We start from the raw sequence: 20989 nt of genomic DNA, 5'->3' as shown, positions 1-20989 counted from the left end.
TGAGAGTCGACACTCTGATTGGGTAGAGCGCCACAGCGGAAGTTCCGAGAGCATGTAGACACACAGGTGACGGATGTTCTTCTTGGTCCAGATACTGTAGCTCTGGCAAACCGTGTGTGCTGTATGAGCACGCTGGATATACAGTAACACATCCATTGGTTTACAACTACTAATCCATCTAAGAGAAGTCGCACTGAGGTCAAAACTGAATAGCAGACAACGTCATGGCATCCACAGCGCGTTTACGACTCCGATAGCATGTCACAATAGGAGTGTGCGCATCACGATCAAATCGCGATACCCATGGCGACATTATGTCCATATATCTTCACTTAAAAATACCGCAGGGCATTTAGAGGCGATCTGAATAGTTATCTGTAAAATACACACTTGCATCTATCCATCAATATTATCTTAATGTTATTCATGCATTCCAAACTTGTCACTTGTTTACAGGAGAAATGTTAGAACCTCTTCGTGCTCAACTCCTACAGGTGGAGCAGTATCGAGCTGCTACAAGCAAACGCGTGCACTTGTGTTCGGGACGCCAGGCTGTACTCCTCAAAACCCAAGATGCCTGTAGCATCTCATGTTTTATTGGTTTCGGGACTGGTCTGGTCAGCTACAGGCGGCTTTTTGAAAGACGTAGATATATGCATTTGTTTTGCCATTTTGGCTAATAAACCAAAAAACTAGCGCTAGATAGCTCTAAGAGCGTCTGACGACAACAATAGGCAGTTAGGCTACGACTAGGCATGCACCACTCCACAACATTTACATAATTTTCTTACCGGTCACAAAAGATATAGCGAGCCAATAGCAAATCACATACGATGGAAAAAATATATAAATAAATAAAACACCTAACATTAAAAAGCAAATCATGTAACGCAAACAAGGGGAAAAAAATCTTAACTTACTTTGGACTGATTGGGTAGCCTAGCCCCTGGGCATGACCTGGCTTGAACCCTGCCAACCGGCTTAACCACACATGACCAGTGTACCTGCCCAGTCTCGGACCTCTGAAGGAAAACAGATCTAGTTCTCGACAGCAGCAGTGCAGGAGGGTTTTCAGTGTCTCTTTCAATAACCAGCACCCTGAGAACCTTGAGAAAAGAGACTCATATTTTTATAACTGCAGAATAATCTTTAGTTTAGGATGGCGCAGCGGTTAGTATTGCTGCCTCACAGCGCTGGGGCTCTGGGGCACTATCTGTGTGGAGTTTGTATGTTCTCCCCCTTTCCTCCAGATGCTCCAGTATCCTCTGGTGGGAAATGGGGAACAGACATACTGGGAGGTTAATTGGCATCTGGGAAAACTGGCCAGGCGTGAGCGTCTCTGTGTGTGTGCCCCGCCCAAGCAGTTAGAAAATGGATGGATGGGTCTTATACAGTCCCCCTCCAATGTGGGCCTGTGTGATTATCAGCAGTTGATTATATATTTTCCTTTTCCCAGAAGAAGACAAACATCGGAAAAATAGTGGTGGGAGCAGTAATTTAAAGGAGATCCACTTCATCTACCAATATATAAGGTGACTTGGGATCCTCTGCCATGAAAATAGATTTATTTAAATGAAAGATAATATATTAAGTTCTAAACATTAATTGAATAAGACTGTTCAATACAACTGTTCTTCCTATCCTACAAAATATTTAAGGTGAGATTGTATTCAAATATTTACAGACACAAACAGAATTAATTGCATGAAAAAACAATGTACGAAAGTTAAAAAAAAGGAGGCCGTTTGGCCTGTCTAACTCTATTAGCTGGTAGCTAATTGATCTGTGGAGCTTATCTCGACTGCTCTGGAAAGAAGGAAAGATGCAGGATATCAGCTTCAGAACCGGTCTGGGAAACTTGTTCCATATTCCCACAACTCTTCACTTAAAAAAAAGTGTTTGAAAGGTTTAAAATTCCCCCTCTTTAAAATGCATTCCTCAGAGTGTCAGTGTTTCACTGTTCATACCAAACAAACGTGTCCTGCTGGGTCAGGTTTCAGCTCAATACAATACTCCAGGGATCAAAACGGCTCCTGAAAATGGGACATGTGCCCACTCCTCCCTCACTCCCTAGCTTACTCTGTTCAAGACTAACAAGATCCAGTTCCTTTGGCCACATGGTGAAAGACATGACTTGCAGTTCTAGAATATAATTGGTCTTCTCCGGGCTGAGTTCACTGGCAGCAATATTTTGCACCAGGCTGACAGAAGCGGAGATCTTAATAAGGCATCATCATTCCATTTCAACACGATATCCACCGATTTATATTCAATACCTTATTCATTATAACTATAAATCTAAACTGGTTGACATTTTATTGCTCTTTGACATTAGCAGAGGAAAACAATGCATTTTTTATGGATCTCTTTTTCAGTCTCAGGCCCTCAAGACACATTTATTGTAAGCTCTTTCAATTTCTTTAACACTTGTGCCTCTTTTGTGTTGATTCTGTCTAATCTAGAAGATTGTCCTTCCTCAGCCCGAGGCACATTGTCAGTTTCTGGTTTGGTAAACACCTGAATTAAATATCTATGCAACATTACAACAACTTACCTTTCATCATCAAAACGTTTCACATTATATCTCTGAGACACTTCATACTTAAGAGTTCTTTTGCTCTTTTTATACAAAAAAACTCTATACTAATATTATTTCAGGTTTTCCAATATCCATTTTTACCCGAGCTTTATATTAACTTCGATAATGCAGAGTGTACATCCATGCATACTATTTTCTGATCTCAGTTCTCTGGTGGTACTGTCACCTGCTACAGGCGATCCCTGTAGAAGGTAGGACACCCTGCTGTTAATCATCTCCACCATTTAAGTTTCAACTGCCAATGTCCCTAATGTTGCTGCTCAATCTAAGTGAAGAAAATTTAAATTTGCCATGGTAATCACTTCTTCCTTTAGATACTTGTTCCTGACTTCATTGCATAAGACTGTGCAATTTGAATTATATTTGAATTTGGGGGTCTGTAGCATACATCTAACACAAACACTCAAAAGGCATAAAGCCTTACCTTCTGAGACCACACCACAGTCGGGTTCACTCAAGCTTTTTTTTTTAATGATCTACAGCATAGTGCTACTCTCCCCCCTGTTCAGCCTTTCCTCACTCTCCAGAATGGTGTGCATCTGCAAATGCTGTATTTTTCACATGTCAAATTTCTGCAGGGTATGAGCACATTAAAACGCACAGTGACTTGAGGAATTATGGTGAAGTGTCTCTATTATGGCAAAGTCTTCTCTGGAGACCAGACAAAGGTCCCAACTACCGATCAGCACCCTGAGGCCCTTCATACACCAAACAGACAAATTACAGCTGTGTGAGAATGTGCAATTCCTAAAGCTTCAACTAATTAACTCAATTACCAAATACACCTGTAATGTGGGGATAAACAAGTCCCACTAGAATTATTAGAGTTCTTTAGCAGCCTCTAGTGGCAGGTCAGCTGTATTCGTCAGCCTTTCCTGAGCTGGCCAGACAGAGTCATGTTTCTGTGTCTACAGTTACATCCTATAGGTATACATCATCGCTAAGGGTCCATTTGTCTTTGGAATCCTACTTCCGATTTGGGATAGAAAAGTTAACTATGCAACCAAATTAACAGTGAAAAAAGTGCATTTGGAATAGGAATAGGACTCCAGAATGGGAGGCACTTTACCCCAAGGGATGTGGGAGGGTGGAACAACCCAGTCATGCTGTTGAAGCTCTAGTTTCTTTCAGAAGCACCCGGATGACATCAAGTTGCAATTAACTACCAGAAGCACTAAATGGGCTGAATGGCTCCTCTCCTTTGTTACCCTTCTAGACCTGATGCCCTGTGATTGGCATGAGGGCACAGGGCTCATGTCGCATGCGAAATGTGAACCAGCGTAACACTGCCGTTCAGAAGTGTGGCCCAGAGCGTGCCAACAGCATCTGCTTTAACATACCTAGAAATGGTACCTTACTGTACCTCTGAGGGCATCAAGGAAGGTAAAGGCAGCGCATTTTCCCTTCTGATTTACAGAAAATAGGTGCGACAGCCTTTATAGATAGTAGGGGGGAAATACAATTTCATGATCCTTCCAGTATACAAAGGAGACTTTTAGATGCTTTCAACTTTTATTTCAACCTGTTTCCTTGAGTGACTACCCAGCTAATGATGCATCATTCTTTCCTGCTACCTACACCCCCTCATTAGACTCACAAAGCGTTTCTGTCACAACACAGCAGCTGCAAATATTTCTCTGGCTCTCTGAATTCGCAGTAAATTACAGTAAGCGGGAAGCACAAACAAGGCTGAAAATAGAACTCAACAGGTAAGCACAACTCTGGGGAGATAGGCAAGCTCACACATCACCAGCACAGAACTGGCTTGCCCCTGAGTGACTCACAAAGAAATACAGGCCATTAGATTTGTTCTTTCATAGTAATAAAGCACAGTCCATGGGATTGGGTGATTTTAGCATTTTGCCATGAACACTTCCCTGTGTGAGGCTGGCACACGAGTGCCCAGGCCATTTAGGACAGGACATCCAGTGGGACTTGATGTGATGAACACTCAGGACTGAAAACAGGAGGCGCTTCCTTCACTGAGGAGCCCATTAAGAAGCTACTCAGCCATGTTGTTGAAGGAGATGGATCACTAAGCTACTGTTTTATTTATTTTTTGACAAACCAGGGGAATGGAGAAATCCCAGCTCCTCAGCAAGAACCTTGCTGGGTTGCAGCAATGGGAACTGAATTCCCTGCTTTACAGCTGCACTCCAGCTCCACAGCCCCTCTCTCTGTGCTGGCTGAGGGACAAGCACTTTGTCAACACCGGACTTGTGTTTGTGCAGCAGATAACTTGGATACTGACAGTAAGACATGGAAATCTTTGAATCTGTGCGGAAATGCTAAACAATGGATTTTAAGATAAAAAAATCTCTAGGGCCTGATAGCATTCTGCCAATTGAACTTCGGGGAATAACATGCGTTTTCAAAAACCATTAATCAGTCACTCAAGACAGGGTTAACACCCTCGGACTGGAAACGGCTAATATAGCACCCTTGCAAAAACAGGGTGACAAAACCAAACCAACTACAGTAATTAAAGAACGATAAGTCTTCTGGGCAACATGGTGGTGCAGTGGTCAGCATTGCTGCCTTCTAGAGCTGGGAGTCTGGGTTAATTTCCAGAGCTGGGGCACACCTGAAGAAGGCTTCACGGCCGAAACGTTGTGTTCTCTTTCTTCTTTTTTTCAGCATGGAATAAACCTATTACTTGTTCCTTTGCAGCCTACGCATGCTGACGCAGCTACCCACCTGAACTAAAGGTTATAGAAATAATAATTAGAACTAAACAAGAGGATCATCTGTATGACTACGATTCTAGGGGACAGCCTGGCTACAAATAAAAAAAAAAAAGCCTTGCTTAATTGACTTTCTGAAGTCAGGCTTGCTCCTTGAACAAGTAACAACAGCAATGGGAATTGAGAATGTGATGTTTTGTAATGTACTTTTCTGGAAAGTTATTGATAACATTTCATATATAATTTTTAATTTGCAGTAGGCATTCAGGGTAATCGATCTTTTTTGCTTAAGACCTGGTTAATGGATTGGAAAGAAAGAATACACATTTGAGTGGAATGCTCGGAATGTCCTGGTTATATAAAGCAACTAAATAACGATGGTTATATAAAGACTTTTTCATACATCACACTAATTTCCTTAAGGAAACGGGACTAGCTAAAGCTGTAATTTTTTTCTGTTTTCCTGCTCCACCAGCAGCAACTAGAAACAATCAAATATCTCCTGCCTACGAGAACACGGGGAGAACGCGCAAACTCCACACAGACAGCACCTCAGGAATAGAGTCCAGTGCTGCGAGGCTGCAATTCTGACCACTGCGCCAGCATGGCAACCACAATCCTGTCTATTTGAATGACAGGTTATAGAGGTTCTAAAATCAACTAATTTCAGCAATCTTAACGAGACTCCAATTCCAAACACTGAATTATAAAAGTCAATGACCTGAGTTCAGTATTTCTCTATCTCAAGAAACAACAGCACTCAAACAACATGCGACCAAACATGCTGGAAAAAAATGCTGTTTCTTTTGCTCTGTTAAATAACCTGTCGAATGTATGCTTTTATTGTTACAGTTTCGCACTACTGAATTCCTGTACAATGAAGGAGCATCTCGTTTCAGATTCGTTCCTGTGCAGGCTTGTCAGAAAGACCTATAAACAGCAACAGCTCTGTGATGGACAACTGTCTGCAGACTCCATGACGTCCGGAAGGGGAAAAGGCAGAGCTCAGACAGAAGGTTGTTCCAGCATGGCGCGATATGATCAGACACATATCCAACACGCAGTCACCCTGTCCGGTCTCGTGTGTCATGTGTCCAGTCCCTGGAGCCGCAAAACCTCTCACAGCTGTCCGAGGCCAGAAGCAGGAAGTGAAGAACGAAAGGGGAATAGGCAGAGAGGAATGGAATGAGGCGAACAGAAAACACATTCTGGTGCTGATGTCTCAAATTAAAAAAGACAATCCAGAGCAAACTCACCAGGTCTCTGCAGAGCTGTGAAGCCTCAGGTGGCGAGAGGCTGACTCTCCCTGCTGCTGCTGGTTGGAGGAGACAGGTGCCGCGCTCGTTCCAGGTGCTGACAAGCCTCAGCAGTCCGACAGCAGGGGCAGCTGGTGTCCTTGAACGCGGGCCGAGAGAGTTTGATCTCCGCCGGGCGGGGCTGAGGCAGAGAACCCTCTCATCTCATCACCGGCCTCGCTTTGAAGAAGCAGCTGCAGCCCCAGTTCAAATTAAACCCAGACGAGAGTTTTGTTTTATTTGTCGGATGTGTGCCGGACTTTAATCTCATTAAAAGAGACAGAAAAACTCAACTGAATTTCTTTGATGCTCTATATCCTTCCTCCAGAAATACATAATTCAGGAATATTTTATTCACAACAGAATCATCAGTTGATGATGTTGGTACAAAATTGGAAAGTAACTATATTAAGAAATGCTTTTCCATCCTGGATATAGCTCTTCTAGTACAATGATGTCAGCTTGTAGAGTTTCATCCCTTTGGGCTTCTCATTTCTAACTGTGCTGAACAGTAAATATTCGATTCAGAAAGGGCTAGACTTTAGCCTGACCTCGTTGACTCTTCGACTCTGATCTTCCCAGTAACCGGTGCTTTAATTTTTTAACTGAGTCCTAATTGATGAATTGGTCCTCTGAAGATCTGAAGTTAAAGGACTGGTCAGAGGGACCGTGCTTTGGAGTGAGAAGACACCAGGCAGTGCAAACCACATGTGGATAAATAGATGTACAGGATTACAGTTCCCAGCTGTGAGAAGTGGATCCCACAGGAATTCACCAAGAGCAGTGTATTTACATGACATTTATCAGCAAAGATGCTAGAACAGTAAGGTAGACTACGTGATCAGTCTCAGATCTAATCGGGCTACATAAGGAAGAATTCAGGATAAACCTGCTCAGCCTCTCAGCTCTCAGACAGCTGGAAAGACCCTGCATTGTATGAGTAAATGAAAAGTATCTCAGGGCGACTGGTAAACCTGCAGGAGTTGTTTCCTTATTGCACACAAATAGAAACAGACTTGCCTTTAATGCAGTATGATATTTTGCCGTAGATGTTTTTTTATTTGCACGATTGTTTTTGTAACACAAACACTAGGTGCTGCCCGTGTTACGGGTGGGGTGCGTTCCGCACAATCGTACGTAAACCAATATTTACACTCTTCCACAGTGCTTGCTCTTACAACTGTTATCATTGTTATTACTATTACAGTCCTGCAATAGAAATTACTTTAAAAATCTCTCCCCCCTATAAAAATTGGGGTAAACCTCTTCCTGTTTTTACCTGTTCTCGGGGTTAAACTTCGGTGTTGACGAATGCAACTCTTGTTCTGTCAGCTCCTCTCCGTGGGTAACACGCACCTGTTAAATATCAAGGACAATAAATGTCCGCGCATTCATAATTGTAGGCTCATTAGTCTTTTCTGCTTTATGATCAAGATAAATCATTTTACTATACGGCGCTACTCCACCAACACAGGAGCGATTCTACAACACTTACCCTAAAGAGAAACGGCTTCAGGCCTGGGGGGGTCTATTTTCTCTGGGCTGAATCGGAGCGCAAATTTTATTCGCCGCCTGCTGCGAGACAGTGTCGCTTTGGAACATTTTTGTGTGAAAACCTATGAAACCTGGAAGCAAATCACTAAAATTCACTAAATTTATGAACCAGTCTCTTGCCTTTGTTTTCGTTTTCTCGAAAGAGAGATCGAACTACTGCTGTACGCGTCTAAATCACGTCCTACAATCTGGATTATATTACAGAGATTATATACACGTATTATGTAATATTGTGCAATTACGTTTAACTCAAAGTAAATAATACATAAAACGGCCGAATTTCCGACTCCATCTATCCTCAGACAGTATTAGCACACAGAGTTGGCTCGAACGCACACGTTACGATGTGTCAATGCTTTTCGCTAACACAGAGAGTTTTCAGGTTTGATATTGTGTGGAAAAGCACCAATCGGACCACCCCCTCCAGTAGACTCCAACAGTGGTCCTGCAGAACCCCAATCCAAATAATATCTTAGATCACCTGGCTGATCAATCAAGACCGTCAGCTCTTCAATGAAGGGTTCCCTGCCCTTGATGGCTCACGAGAATTTAGATTAAATTACTTAATGTAACAGATCAACTGTTTTCCAAGTAATGTCCTTCATCTGCACTCCACTGCCTCTGTTCAGGTGGATGATGCCTCATGCATTCAATTTGACATTTCCCAGTTAGCTCAAAAATCATTATTGATTGCCATGATTTACTGAACTAATCCCAGGCTGGCTGGCGATAATCCAATCCAGTTAACAAACAAGATGTTAACTGCATGAATAGATACCAGCACATTCTTGGAATTAATTTGTGCAATATAGCTTTGATGACATTGTGTATTGCAACACACAATATAAGTGAGCTACAAATAACAATAAGCTTTTCTTTTCAACTTTTTACTAGCTTTAGGGCTTTTATTAACCAACACTTATGAACATTTCCCAAATGCTTTATCACAGTGTATGTCACATAAACAAATTGTAATAGCTCAATTAAATTATCTAATAGAACTTAGGCAAGATTTCAGACTGGCTAAGAGATTAGGCAGGGCTTGCAAACTTTCCTTTTTCATTCTTATTGGTGATGCAAACTATGGCTTTTCATATAAATACAGACAATTTTCAGGGTATTTATATTTTTACTTAATAAATAATACATTTCGTTTTTAGCATGTTGACTTTACTGAAGTTTAATTTTTATCCAGTTTTTATCTGGTTAATTATATAATATATTGTATATATATATAAAATTATATATATTTCTACTCATTTCTTATTGATCATGGGAAGATACCACGTTCATAAAATGAAATGGTCACATTCCACTCCAAACATTTTAAAATAAATTATTACTCTAGTCCAGAAAGTATTACCATTATTACCTGGGATTATTACTGTGACACAGAAAGAGCGCTATGACACACCATTTACAGTATTGTGTCTCACTATTCCTTTATCTGCTACTCTACTCTCTCGAATTTAACATTGAGAAATTAGGTTGAGTTTCTGTCTATCTTTTAATCCTTTAATATTTGTATTTGACGATTCACATTACGGTCCAGGTGCGATTCAAATACTCCCTTTCGCTGTGCTACAGCCCCTGGAAACCAGCGCCGCTCAGTAGTGGACTCGCATTGACTCTTGCAGGGGGCAGTTAACAATTTAATTAATCTCCACAATTTAAGTGTAATAAAACAGACATTAAAAATGAAACAAGCTCTGACTCCCCAGTGCAGACGCCGCACAGCAGAGTAAAACGTCTCACTATTCCGCTGGACACGCGGTATAATAAGCGGGAGCCGATCTGCTTCAATACCGTCGGAAGATTAGATTTCGACTCAAACGATGAGTTTAAGACTAATAAATAAGGCCTTGTGATCACATTAAAGTGGACCTTTTGGTCTCTTTTTTATAATGTATATAGTTATCATTTCTATTTCATCATATAAGCGTGATTTTATAAACGTGAATAAATTTTGCGCTAGGGCGCCACAGATATTCTTAACGTCAACATCGGCGCTTAGGGTTAATATCTAACTCTGCTGCCGGATCATGGCGTTTCAACTCTGCCTCGCAAACTCGACATGCCTTCCTGCTTCTGGTGAGAGAGTTGACCTGAGCCACACCGACACTAACCAGCCTCAGGACAGCACTGCTAGAGCACCACAACCCAGACTCAACCACATCACAGCACAGATCAAACAGCAATATCTCACACACTGGGACACACACACACAGACACAACATAAACTGGAATGTTACAGAACCTTAAACAGACAATACACACTAGCTGAATATTTGACCAAAATAAAAAATAACAAACAGAAACAGACCCTGACGAAGTACAGGCTCAGTGACCACAACCTGGCCATAGAAACTGGGCGACACAGGCAGACCTGGCTGTCCAGAGAGGACAGGCTGTGCTCCCACTGCCAGCGGGGAGAAATAGAGACAGAGGTGCACTTCCTACTGCACTGTGACAGATACTCTGGGATTAGAGAAACATTCTTCCCGAAATTCAGAAATCTAATCCCAGAGTTCCCACACCTGCCAGAATCACAACGGGTCCCAATCCTACTGGGAGAGGGAGGAGGGAACTCAGTTGAACTGGCAGCCCAGTATGTGATCTCCTGTCACAGCCTGAGGAACAGTGAGTCTGTCTCCCAATAATGCTCCAGCCGCCTACAGAATATGTCAATATTGTATAATATGTCTTTGTTGTAAATGTCTGTAATATGTCTGTAGATTTTATTTTACTTCTATTTTTGTTTTGTTTCATGTAAATATCATTACTTTCATTTGCTTTGGCAACACTGATTGTACCCATCGGTCATGCTAATAAAGCACCTTGAATTGAATTGAATTGAATTGAATTGAGTTGGACGTGTTGGGCGGCTTCCTAGCGTCAGTGGAAAGGAAAGGAAACTGATAGGAAAGTTCTTGAGTCATACCTTCCAAGAAAAACCTGATTCAGAAGTGTCAGGCAGGAATCCGCGACTACGAAGGAGTAAAGTATTGATTCCGTTGCATTATTTCTCTCCTGTGTGAAAGACAAGCGAGTCATCGGGCTCTGGTCCTCAAAGTGCGACTTATTTCATGCCAAGAGTAACTCTCAGAAATGATGTTCCCCTCATGAATATGAATACCTTGTTTAAATTAGCTGAAAATGTATTGCCCCGTAGTAATGTTTTTATATTTTATACATCTAAACTATATATCAGTGTGAGTTTGACCTGTCGAAGACGATCATGTGAAACACTGTCCAGCAGCAAGAAGACTTTAGTAAATCTTATTACAGGCAGTAATTATAACTGAAACACAGCTGCAAATACCAGTTATTATTGAACATTTGTTATTACTTTTATAAACGTAACATTATGGTTTGATTTTAATTTTGGGCCATAAGTGTTCGGGAATCCTGCCACAGATAAATCATTTAGCCGTTGTTTAGACCTTGTGCTAGCAGGATGATCTCCAGGGTCACCGCTACACTTGCCAGGCTGAAGCGCGTATCTGACCATGAATGAAAGCGTGGATATTTGTTCCCAATGGGAATAAACTAACATTCGCGTCAAAAGTAACACCTAAATGAAGCAGGGCAATGAGCAATGATCAGATCTTCGTTGCTGTAAATTCGCAAATTAAATTAGCACCTATCAATGACACTTCAACAGTCACTTATAAGTTTTTTTTACTGTTAGAGAATAGACGGCAATCCCTTTGTTGTCCTGTAGAAAAGAGAAATCTTTCAAACCCATTATGCAAGAGTGGAATTCTGAGAGAAGGAAGGCCAGTGTGTTTTTTTTCTTTCGACAGGGAAGGTAGAAGACACACCCTTCCACGCCTCCCCTGTCTAGTCTGCCCGAGTCCATATATACCTGAACTCGGATCCTCTGGCGAGACGCGTCCCTGTCCGAGCAGCCATGAGTGTCCCGCGCTACCCCGTTGACGTGAGACTTATCGGAGTAATGCACAAGAACAGGAGTAATGTAAGGAGAAAATCTTGAAATTATTGCTTAATATATTCATTTAATATATTAAATCACTGCAGTGATTTTCTCATCCGCTTGTGGGCTTTATGGTTTATTCTGCATTGACGGATGTAATCGTGGCATATAAAAAAACAAACATTTTAGCATTTATATTACTCTACTGTTGAAATTCTATTCATAAACAGCCTGGATAGGTTATTTCCACGATATTTTAAAAATACACAATGCAAAAATACAAAGCTCAATAGTTTTCTCTTCTTTCTTGCTCTTTTTCAGATGTTCATGACTTCGGTGTTTTGGTCAGATCAGAGTGACATCGTTGTGTACCGGTCGTTCGGTGAATTCAGAAAACTGCATGTAAGGCAAACACTTTGTGTAAATGAAAATGGCACAGTTTCTATGTGTTTAAGCTAATGTGTGTGTTCTAAAACAATTCTACCTTCTGCACCAACAGAAACAACTTAAAAAGAAGTTTCCTCCAGAAAACATGATTCGCAAGTCGGACAGAGTACTTCCCAAATTCAAAGGTATGTTAGGGTGCGATATTGGACTTAAACCTTTCCGAATTAATCTAAAATAACGTTAAAATAAGACTGACAGTCTGATTGGCAAAATGGTTAAAGTCTTCTAGGTCTAGAAGTTATTTCTAAAACCTGATTGAGTCACCAAATATTATTTTTCCAAATAAGTCGCCTAAAATGCATTGTGTGTCCATTTGTATATGGTGATTGAACACAGAAGTGGAACAAACAGCATTTATTGCACTTTAAATGATTCCAATTATAATTAGTCAGATTAAAAATATAACAGAAATTCTGGTCCATATTTTCCGTTTTGAAAACCAGACTTAAAAAGTTCCCCGAGTGCGCTGCTTTCTTAGCTTGACTGAACGTTTTCGGTATCACTCCTTTGTCCTTTAAAGGATTAATGACATCAGATTAATTAATGACAGAGCACATGAAGAAAGAATACATCCAGATTGTTACTGGCATTGCCAGATTTTTTTTTTTTACTTTGCCTGTTTATTTTTCTCAGTCAAAAACACTCGAACATGTTTCCTTTCTTCCTTTTTCCCAGTGAGACGCTTGAAGACTGTGTTCCTGGCGAAGGGTCCCAGCAGGTCCGTGATCCGTCTCAAGTCCGTGGAGAAGTACTGCGGGGAGCTGCTCAGATGCGATCCCAAGATCTCGCAGAGCGCCGAAGTGATCAGGTTCTTCCTGCCGCAGAGCCAGGACCTGCAGCCGGAGTTTCCCAAGAACAGGTAATCCGGTCCGCAGCCCCAGCGCTCTGGGGTTAAATTCCCATTTGATCCCTCTTCGGGAAAACCCTGTAGATCTTGTCGGATAGCAGTGCAGCGAGGGCGAGCGCCAGGGAGAGGAAGAGCACGCTGGGACATTGCAGGGAGAGGAAGGGATGATGGTTGCAGAGCGCGCAGCAGGACAGTGGCCTGGTGGGCTCGCTATTCCAGCTCTGAAGCCCCGGCGCTGCCTGATGCATCTGTCCTGTTCCCCGGAGCAGCATTGTGATCATGCCCTCGGAGGACCCGGAGGAGAGTCCAAGGGCTGGCATGGACGGCAAGCGCATGAGCGAGGGCAACGTGACCCACCCCTTCGTCACGGAGACGTACCAGTGCGTGGCCCCCTACGAGACCAAGGACACCAAGAACCGGCCCTTCCGGGTGGCCGTGGATGAGGTGGTGGACGTGCTCATCAAGGACCCCGCGGGTGAGTGTGGGCGGGACAACTGCCATCTCTTCTAGTTGCGGGTGGGTTCTCACCGTTTCAGGGGGGTGGGGTTAGGGTTAGGGTTCTGTTGCCTAGGAAACGAAGTATGTGTATTTCAGCCAGAACTGACTGGGCAGCGAAAAGAGAAAAGACTGTCCTGCACTTTTGGGTTCTTTTTGACTTACCTGATGGGTTTGGGAGTAGCTCTTTCTGGCCATCACGGTGTGAAGTTGGGCCCGCTGCCCGAGCGCCCTGCGCTGTGGCAGGGAGCTGATCTGTCTCACACGCTGTCCGGCTGTCCGCAGGCTGGTGGCTGGTGGAGAACGAGGACAAGCGGCTGGCTTGGTTCCCGGCGCCCTACCTGAGGAGGAACAAAGACGAGGGAGAGGAGGAGCTGCTGGACGCACCTGAGGAAGGTGAGCAGAGAGGGTTCATTGCCCACAGTGGCGGGGCCGTACTGGGAACCCCCAGGACCCCCCGAGTGAGCATCACCCCCACCTCCCCAGTAACATATAAACAGTCACGGGAGAACCAGCACTTCATGAAGTGAGGACATCTGAAATATTTTTGGGACATTTTGTACTGAGCTAGCTTTCCTAAAAAAGAAACCTACAGTGTCCTGCTGCAGGAATCTCCCCACTGTTTAACAGCAGTAAACACAGAGACAGACACAGTGACGCAGTCTCTCTCTCTCCCTCACGCGTGCAGGTGGGCTGTACTGCGCAGTACGAACATACGAAGCCAAAAACGCAGACGAGCTGTCGGTGAACATCGGCTCCGTGGTGCAGGTGATACAGACCTCAGACAATGGCTGGTGGCTGATCAGGTACTGCTCTGCGTCATTGAGAGACGATGACACGACTCGGAATGAGGCCAACCTGAAGGCTCAAACTTGCAATGCGGAACATGTACCATGTGAGCTCACAGGGGTCAGTGATTGTCAGTAATGCATGGAATACAAAAACAAGTGTCTTTCTTACCTAAGACAATGCGGGCCATAACAATAAGGGAGGGATTTTGAGAGGTGTGTGTGAGAAGTTCCTTTAGCTCCCGGTTCCTGTCTGTTAAAGTTGGCTCTGAATCTTGTTCGAGAAGCTTTTCGTCAACAGCCGTCCTCCCGCACAGCGTGTGGAGCATCAGTGCTCTCTCAGCTCATAGAAACTATGCAGATCAAATTACAGAAGAGCGCAAAAGAGGAAGCCAGTCATGTTGGCCAAGACTCATGTTGCGCATAAAACAGAATCTTTGTAAACCTAAAATTAAGAGTGAGAGAAGACAGTTGATAAGGCAGGTAGAAGGCCTGTTGCAAAGCAACACTGATTGTAAGCAGGTATTATAGTTTATACTGTATATATAGTTATATATAATATAACAAAAACCAAAAAGAAAGCAAGCACGGAAGAAAAAAGCTGAGTGAGACCTCCAGAACCTGAGTAGGCAGGTCGGGTTGTTTTGAGAGCAGTTGTACTTCCGATTCTTGTAGCTCCTGCTTTTCTCCTCGTTTGTGCGAACTACAGCTGTGGCCGACCTTTTTGTTCCTCCGTTTCCTTGGCAGCTACAAGGGCAGAGCTGGTTACGTCCCATCCATGTACCTGCAGCCCTACAGGAGCCCCCCGCTGGGGTTCCGGAGCCTGCAGAGGGAGCTGTGCGTCTCGGCGCTCAATCTGGCGCCGACGCAGAGGCAGGGGCTCAGCCGGTCCCAGGAGCTCCAGCGGCCGGCCCAGTCCGCGGCCGCGGTGCCTCCGATGGGGACAGCGGACAGGAAGAAGTGGTGCTCTCTGGACGTGCTGTCTGACCCCAGGCCCGGCCCTGTCCCCACCATCACCGTGGAGGCGGAGCGGGAGGAGCCGGGGAGCCGGAATGACAGCCTGAGCGGGGACAGCGAGCTCGGCTTCAGCAGCGAGTCCTTCTCCTCGGGCAGCGAGTTCCTGGGCGCCAGCCTCTCGGACGCGGCGGAGCCGCTGAGCCGGAGCCGCACTCCGCAGGCCCTGGTGGCGGACCGGCAGAGTCCCGTCAGCGGCGCCCCCGAGCAGAGCCTCTCCTCCAGCAGCTCCGAGCCCAACCTCTACAAGCCTCCCTCCGCCCCCAGGGTGCCCCCCCGGCCGAAAGCGCAGGAGATCCTCGCTCGTTGCACCACCATGACCCGCAAAGCCGCGCTGGCGTCCAGGAGTCGCCTGTCGCCGGAGACGGAGGAGATTCAGACTCGCTAGGTGGGGATCAGGCGCACCTCGTGTCCGCTGGTCAGGCTGGGCGGCCTGGCGGTCTAATCCGGTCTCCTCACTGCCTTGTTTTTCCCCGAGCCGATGAACGTTTCTTTTTGTTTACACGTCGATTAAAAACGCAGTGTATGATTCTGTGACATGTGTTTCTTGAAAAAAAATCCGGGAACATTGCAGCATAAAAACTGCAAGGAAGAGTAGTAGAATTGTATCTACTTAACAGTCCCTCGTGTGTGGGTTCCAGGGCAGGTCTGTGTATCTAGTGCTAAGAAAGTTCTCGATCTAGTTCTTGGAAAAGGGACTTTAGGGGCTTTAGTTATGGCTGTGTCCTGATTTCAGAATCCCTTATTCTCTCTTCCTAATTCTAAGAAGTATCCATACTGTATATTCCATACTGGAAAAAGCTACTGTGCCTTGTATGCCTAATGTTTTTTTATCTTTGGTTGGGTGTCATTTTAATACTATCATTAAATAGAATATTCATATCGCATAAGTATTGAATTGTTCTTTGGAAAACTGAAAAATAAAGATCTCTTGAGTATAAAATTACATGGTGCACCCCTTTTTTTGTCTGCATAGTCTCTCACTGAAGAGCCAGTCTCAAAATATTCACATTCCTTTTCACAATCAGCTCTACATCCTGCAATGCAGCTGCATCTAAGGAGTGGAAAGATGACAGGACACAATAGATCTTGCTTAGATTCTAAAACACCATTTATTAAACGGACGTGCATGACTGTTCATGCTCCCAGTGGCTGCTGTTTAAAACATCAACACATTTACAATCAGACAGCTTTTACAATGGCTTAGAACAAGGCTCCACATAGTGCACATCAATCAGCAACATGACTGTCACACTGGGGCCCTACGTTCAATTCTGGACCTGGGGTGCTGTCTGTATGTTCTCCTCATGTTTGTATGGGTTTCATCCAGGTGCAAAACACATACTTGCAAGCCAAGTGGGTCTTGGGAACATCTGGGGGAAATTGGGCCTGGGGTGAGTGTGTGTGTCCGTGTGTGCCCTCTGACGGACTGGCGTCCTGTACCCCGGATTTCTTGATCCCACCTGCTGCTTGTTGGATAGGATCCGGCTCTCCTGCGAACCGGGGCTGGAAGGAGGGGCGAGAATGTGGACGGATGAGCCCGCCTCACGCAACACAGGCCGAGGAATGTCTGGAAGCTGGAATGGGATCGAGCAAGGATAGAAGTATTAACAACAACCGTAGTCAAAATCTTTAAAAAAGGATATCAAAAGGATAAGGAAGTGAATAGCAAGCAAGTAGCGGATCCGTCGATTTTACTGTTGTGATAACATTCTGGAAGTAGACAGGCAGCTGTGCATAACATAACCTCTCAGCTGAAAGAGACATCTAGCAGACAGGAGAATTTAAAAATGGACCATCGTCCTCTGGACCGTATCAGCGAAAAATCGGATAGATCTAATTAGACCACTTTTCAATTTTGAAGAAAATCTGTTGTTCATGCCTTTCCCCCGCGACCCCGTGCTGGACAAGCGGTACCGACACGGATGGACGGATTATTGTTTAATTAATTATTACGTTCCCAGACAGATTTAAACATTTCCTGCATGGGCAATCAAAAAGTGTCGCCGTTCTCATAAGGAAGTTGCATACGTGCGTGTAAAGGTTATGGGAATCAGAATTACTGGCCCCACACGTCAAACAATGCAAACAGCTCCGGGTAAAGCTGTGGAATAGCCAAATGTTAACTATCGTGTTAAGAATCTAGCAACTTTATAAAAAAAAAAACAAGAATATGAAAGAACATGCTTGTCGCTAATTACAATGTGTAAAATACTACAGCAACGTTTTGGACAAGTTACAGATGTTTACGATTAATAAAGAACGAGCGCAAACTAATTCTGGCATTGAAAACTGTCAGGACAGAGATTGACAGGACCAATGAGTAGAACTAAGAAATAATAATAATAATAATAATAATAATAGAGCATATTAATGATGAGTGTGGTATCTGTTCCTATAAAAGTTTTTTTTCTGTGCAAAAGAGAAATGTTCTGTAAGTGAATCCCGTGATTAAAAACTGGATGGATAAAGTCATTTTTGTGTTTTAAGGTTAAGAAAATCATTAACGTTCCGGGACAAGGAGAAAAAGTTTAGATTTTGCAGATTAGACCTCTACTTAGCAGACCGATGATCACCATTAAGCAAAATAACAGAAAATGATTTGTTCATTATGTAACGGCATATAATGCATCCAGAATAAAAGAAATGTCAAAGAAATCAGAAAATCTGCGAGGAAAAACCCTTACAGTTTGCATCTACAGATGCTAATAAACTATGTTCAATTGTTCCATTGCACACATTTATAAAATTGTTGAAAGAACAGATGGGGAGAGGGCATTACTGAGTTAGACATAACGAGGTAGTCCCTTTGTATTGAGAAATGAGACAGCACAACTGTTGTGACAAAACTCTTATCTGTCTAAACGAGCGTGTGGCACCGAACTGCACAGTGACCCACGGCGGCCCTACAGACTGAAGCCGGGTAGAGGACCCCCAGTCCCCCGTGCCTTGGGGAAGGCAGTCACTCGTCAAACAAAAACCAAGCAGCAAAAGACAAAGTACAAATTACATCCACCCCCTTTTCCCTTGCAGGATCTCCTCAAAAGTATTTTTCTTCTAAACAAACCGAGTTTCCTTCCGTCCCATTTTAGCTGGTGGTTAAACACGTACACAATCAAGCTGAGTGACAACCTAGCAGACAAGAAGCATGTTTTCTTGTTTGGAGGGAAAAAAAAAACCAAGATCTTCAACAAGATAAATCGCAAAGCAAAAATGTAAGGAATTTGTCCAATGAAAAAAAATCAAGCATAACCTACTTTCTTCTGTCTTAAACTTGTTAGCCAATGTCTTCCTGTTAGATCTCCAGAAACTGCAATAACAGCTAAGTTCTAAAATATTGAAGGACAACAAAGAAAACTAGAATCAGAGCAACTTGATTTTTTAGGGAAGAATATACTAACCACTTTGAATAAAAAGATGAAACAGGATATTCCCTGCAAAGGTTTCTCATCATTTCCTTTTTATATAATCATTACCTAAAGAATACATAACATCATACTGGCCCCACTCCTTTTTTAGCCCTTGAGTTGAAACTTCCATCATTACATTTCTGGAAGCTGAAGTTCACAGAGGAAGCACTTGTAGAACCTGTTGTCCAACCTGCATATGTGAGCAATTTAAACTCTGGCTGCATGTCTGCAGTTACTTGCATGTTTAAAAACAAACTGGTTGAGCTGGTTATCTGTGTGCAGGAAAAAAAAATCCTTTTCCAAATGTACCTTCTTTTTCACCATGCGATGGTGCACCTGCAAAAATAGCACATTTTCACCTCGATTTTCTGCTATAGTAAGTTATCATGTGCGGCTCACATCTGGTTTGATTCTGCCATACGTCTGCGTTTGGGGCATGTATGTAGTGTGAAGGGCAACCAGCTTTGTATTCATATTTAAGACAAAATAGACATAACTGAGTAACATCAAGGTGATCTCAATTCCACAATTCAATGCGTTTTTCATTAATGATCAAAATGCAGGTCTCCAGTTCAATTTTTGCAATTTAAATGAAGGTTAGATCTGAAATGCAAAAATACAAAATGATTAGATAGGGAATGGTCTAGTTATCCCCAAATAAACACCACAAGTTTATTCACAAAGAATCAGATTTCAGATGATACCAGAGGATAATTAAAGTCATAATTGTTCTAATAGACATCATTCAAGCTTATAAACTAAAGCATATTAGGATTTCTACTCCTGGTTCTCAATAGACTCAGTCCAGTAGTATTTATCGATCACCAATTTGTAAAGGTTTGGAAAAATTTAACAGAGATTAATCCAGTGATGTTAAATTCATTCAAAGACCATTTGAGACCAAAATCCCTCAGTACCCTTCAGCCCTTAAAGGACAAGTTTTCATAAATAAATGGATTAATGGCTTAAGTGATCAGTTCAATTCAAGCTACTTCATCATCCCCAAGGGAGAATTTGCTTTTGAGTCCAACACAAAACAATAGTAAGAAAAAAGAAACATCACTTCAGTGCAATAATATTTAAGAAAAAAATAATTTTATATTATTTAAGAATGAGGAGGGGAAGAATGATTTGCAAAGTCTAGTACTATTACACCCACTACACTGCTGGGAGCAGTGTAAATTCACAGAGGAGGAGGTTTGCCACACAGCCCATGATGCTGAACGCTGTGCTGGTGGAGTGCAAAGTCTCGCAGTGATCACACCTCCATCACTGCAAACCATGCATCCTTCTGAGTGGGAGGAGGAATGACTTGCAAAGCACCTGCATATTTAGTCGGGAGAAACAGATTCCAGAAATGTGCTGAACTGAATTAGACTCAAGTGATGACTCCTGTACCGCCAGAGGAGAATACATGCACATGTGTTCCTCTGACATGCCCAACAGGAGATCTGTTTGGCGCTGTCAAGTCAAGGCAAGTCAAGGGAGTTGCTGTTTTGCCTGAAAACTGAGAAGACCTTGGCTGACTAATACCTAACCTGCACACATATAGCACCGGCAGCTGTGTCACTGCTTGGGGAATTCCAGTTATAGTCAGCTAGTAACATGTCCATGTTTGATACCCCCGATTCTTTCAATTGTGTAACCCCCAGCTTTTAAGAGCTGCTTGTGGTCTACATTCCATAATGCAGGACACTGACTCCTCTTGCATTGCTCCTGCCCCCGTGTCTGGTAATTATGCACACATGATCATGTCTTTTCTTTCTGGAAGCAGGGTTCTTAAAATTAACAACACATTCGGGAAAAATAATTTGAAAAAGTCATAATTACAGAGTCCTGTGTAGTGTGCAATTACTATTTAAAGTACTGCACTATTTCTCAAAAGCACTTTCACCCATTTATTCATTTTAAAAAAGTAA

The 20989-nt window shown here is 43.1% G+C and overlaps 1 protein-coding gene and 1 long non-coding RNA gene across 3 annotated transcripts; one reads left to right on the top strand and one right to left on the bottom strand.

The window, feature by feature from the left end:
• Window positions 1-11972: 11972 nt before the first annotated feature.
• On the top strand, window positions 11973-16603 carry LOC148818255 (NADPH oxidase organizer 1-like). Its single transcript, XM_088936944.1, has 8 exons — window positions 11973-12111; window positions 12391-12471; window positions 12569-12641; window positions 13192-13375; window positions 13633-13838; window positions 14144-14254; window positions 14547-14664; window positions 15394-16603. Exons 1-8 carry the CDS (start codon window positions 12046-12048, stop codon window positions 16046-16048), a joined length of 1494 nt encoding a protein of 497 aa, XP_088793070.1. The 5' UTR covers window positions 11973-12045; the 3' UTR covers window positions 16049-16603.
• LOC148818256 (uncharacterized) lies at window positions 12856-16125 on the bottom strand. Of its 2 annotated transcripts, none has more exons than XR_016094449.1 (4): window positions 15259-16125; window positions 14819-15091; window positions 14024-14199; window positions 12856-13930 (listed from the first exon to the last, which is right to left on the bottom strand). It is a non-coding gene; the product is annotated as an uncharacterized LOC148818256 (long non-coding RNA). The 2 variants fall into 2 exon arrangements; XR_016094450.1 differs by having other exon boundaries at window positions 15268-15607.
• Window positions 16604-20989: the final 4386 nt, after the last annotated feature.

The sequence above is a fragment of the Atractosteus spatula genome, chromosome 18 (genome assembly GCF_055471065.1).
Source record: "Atractosteus spatula isolate fAtrSpa1 chromosome 18, fAtrSpa1.hap1, whole genome shotgun sequence".
Lineage (NCBI taxonomy): Eukaryota > Metazoa > Chordata > Actinopteri > Semionotiformes > Lepisosteidae > Atractosteus > Atractosteus spatula.
Note: the sequence above shows the minus strand (reverse complement) of the source record. Positions and strands in the feature narration are given on the sequence as shown.

Bases quoted from the DNA above. Each gene is read 5' to 3' on its own strand.
- LOC148818255 (XM_088936944.1), top strand. From the start codon at position 12,046: ATGAGTGTCCCGCGCTACCCCGTTGACGTGAGACTTATCGGAGTAATG. The intron at 12,112-12,390 runs GTAAGGAGAAAA...GCTCTTTTTCAG, and splicing joins TGCACAAGAACAGGAGTAAT to ATGTTCATGACTTCGGTGTT. The intron at 13,839-14,143 runs GTGAGTGTGGGC...GGCTGTCCGCAG, and splicing joins GCTCATCAAGGACCCCGCGG to GCTGGTGGCTGGTGGAGAAC.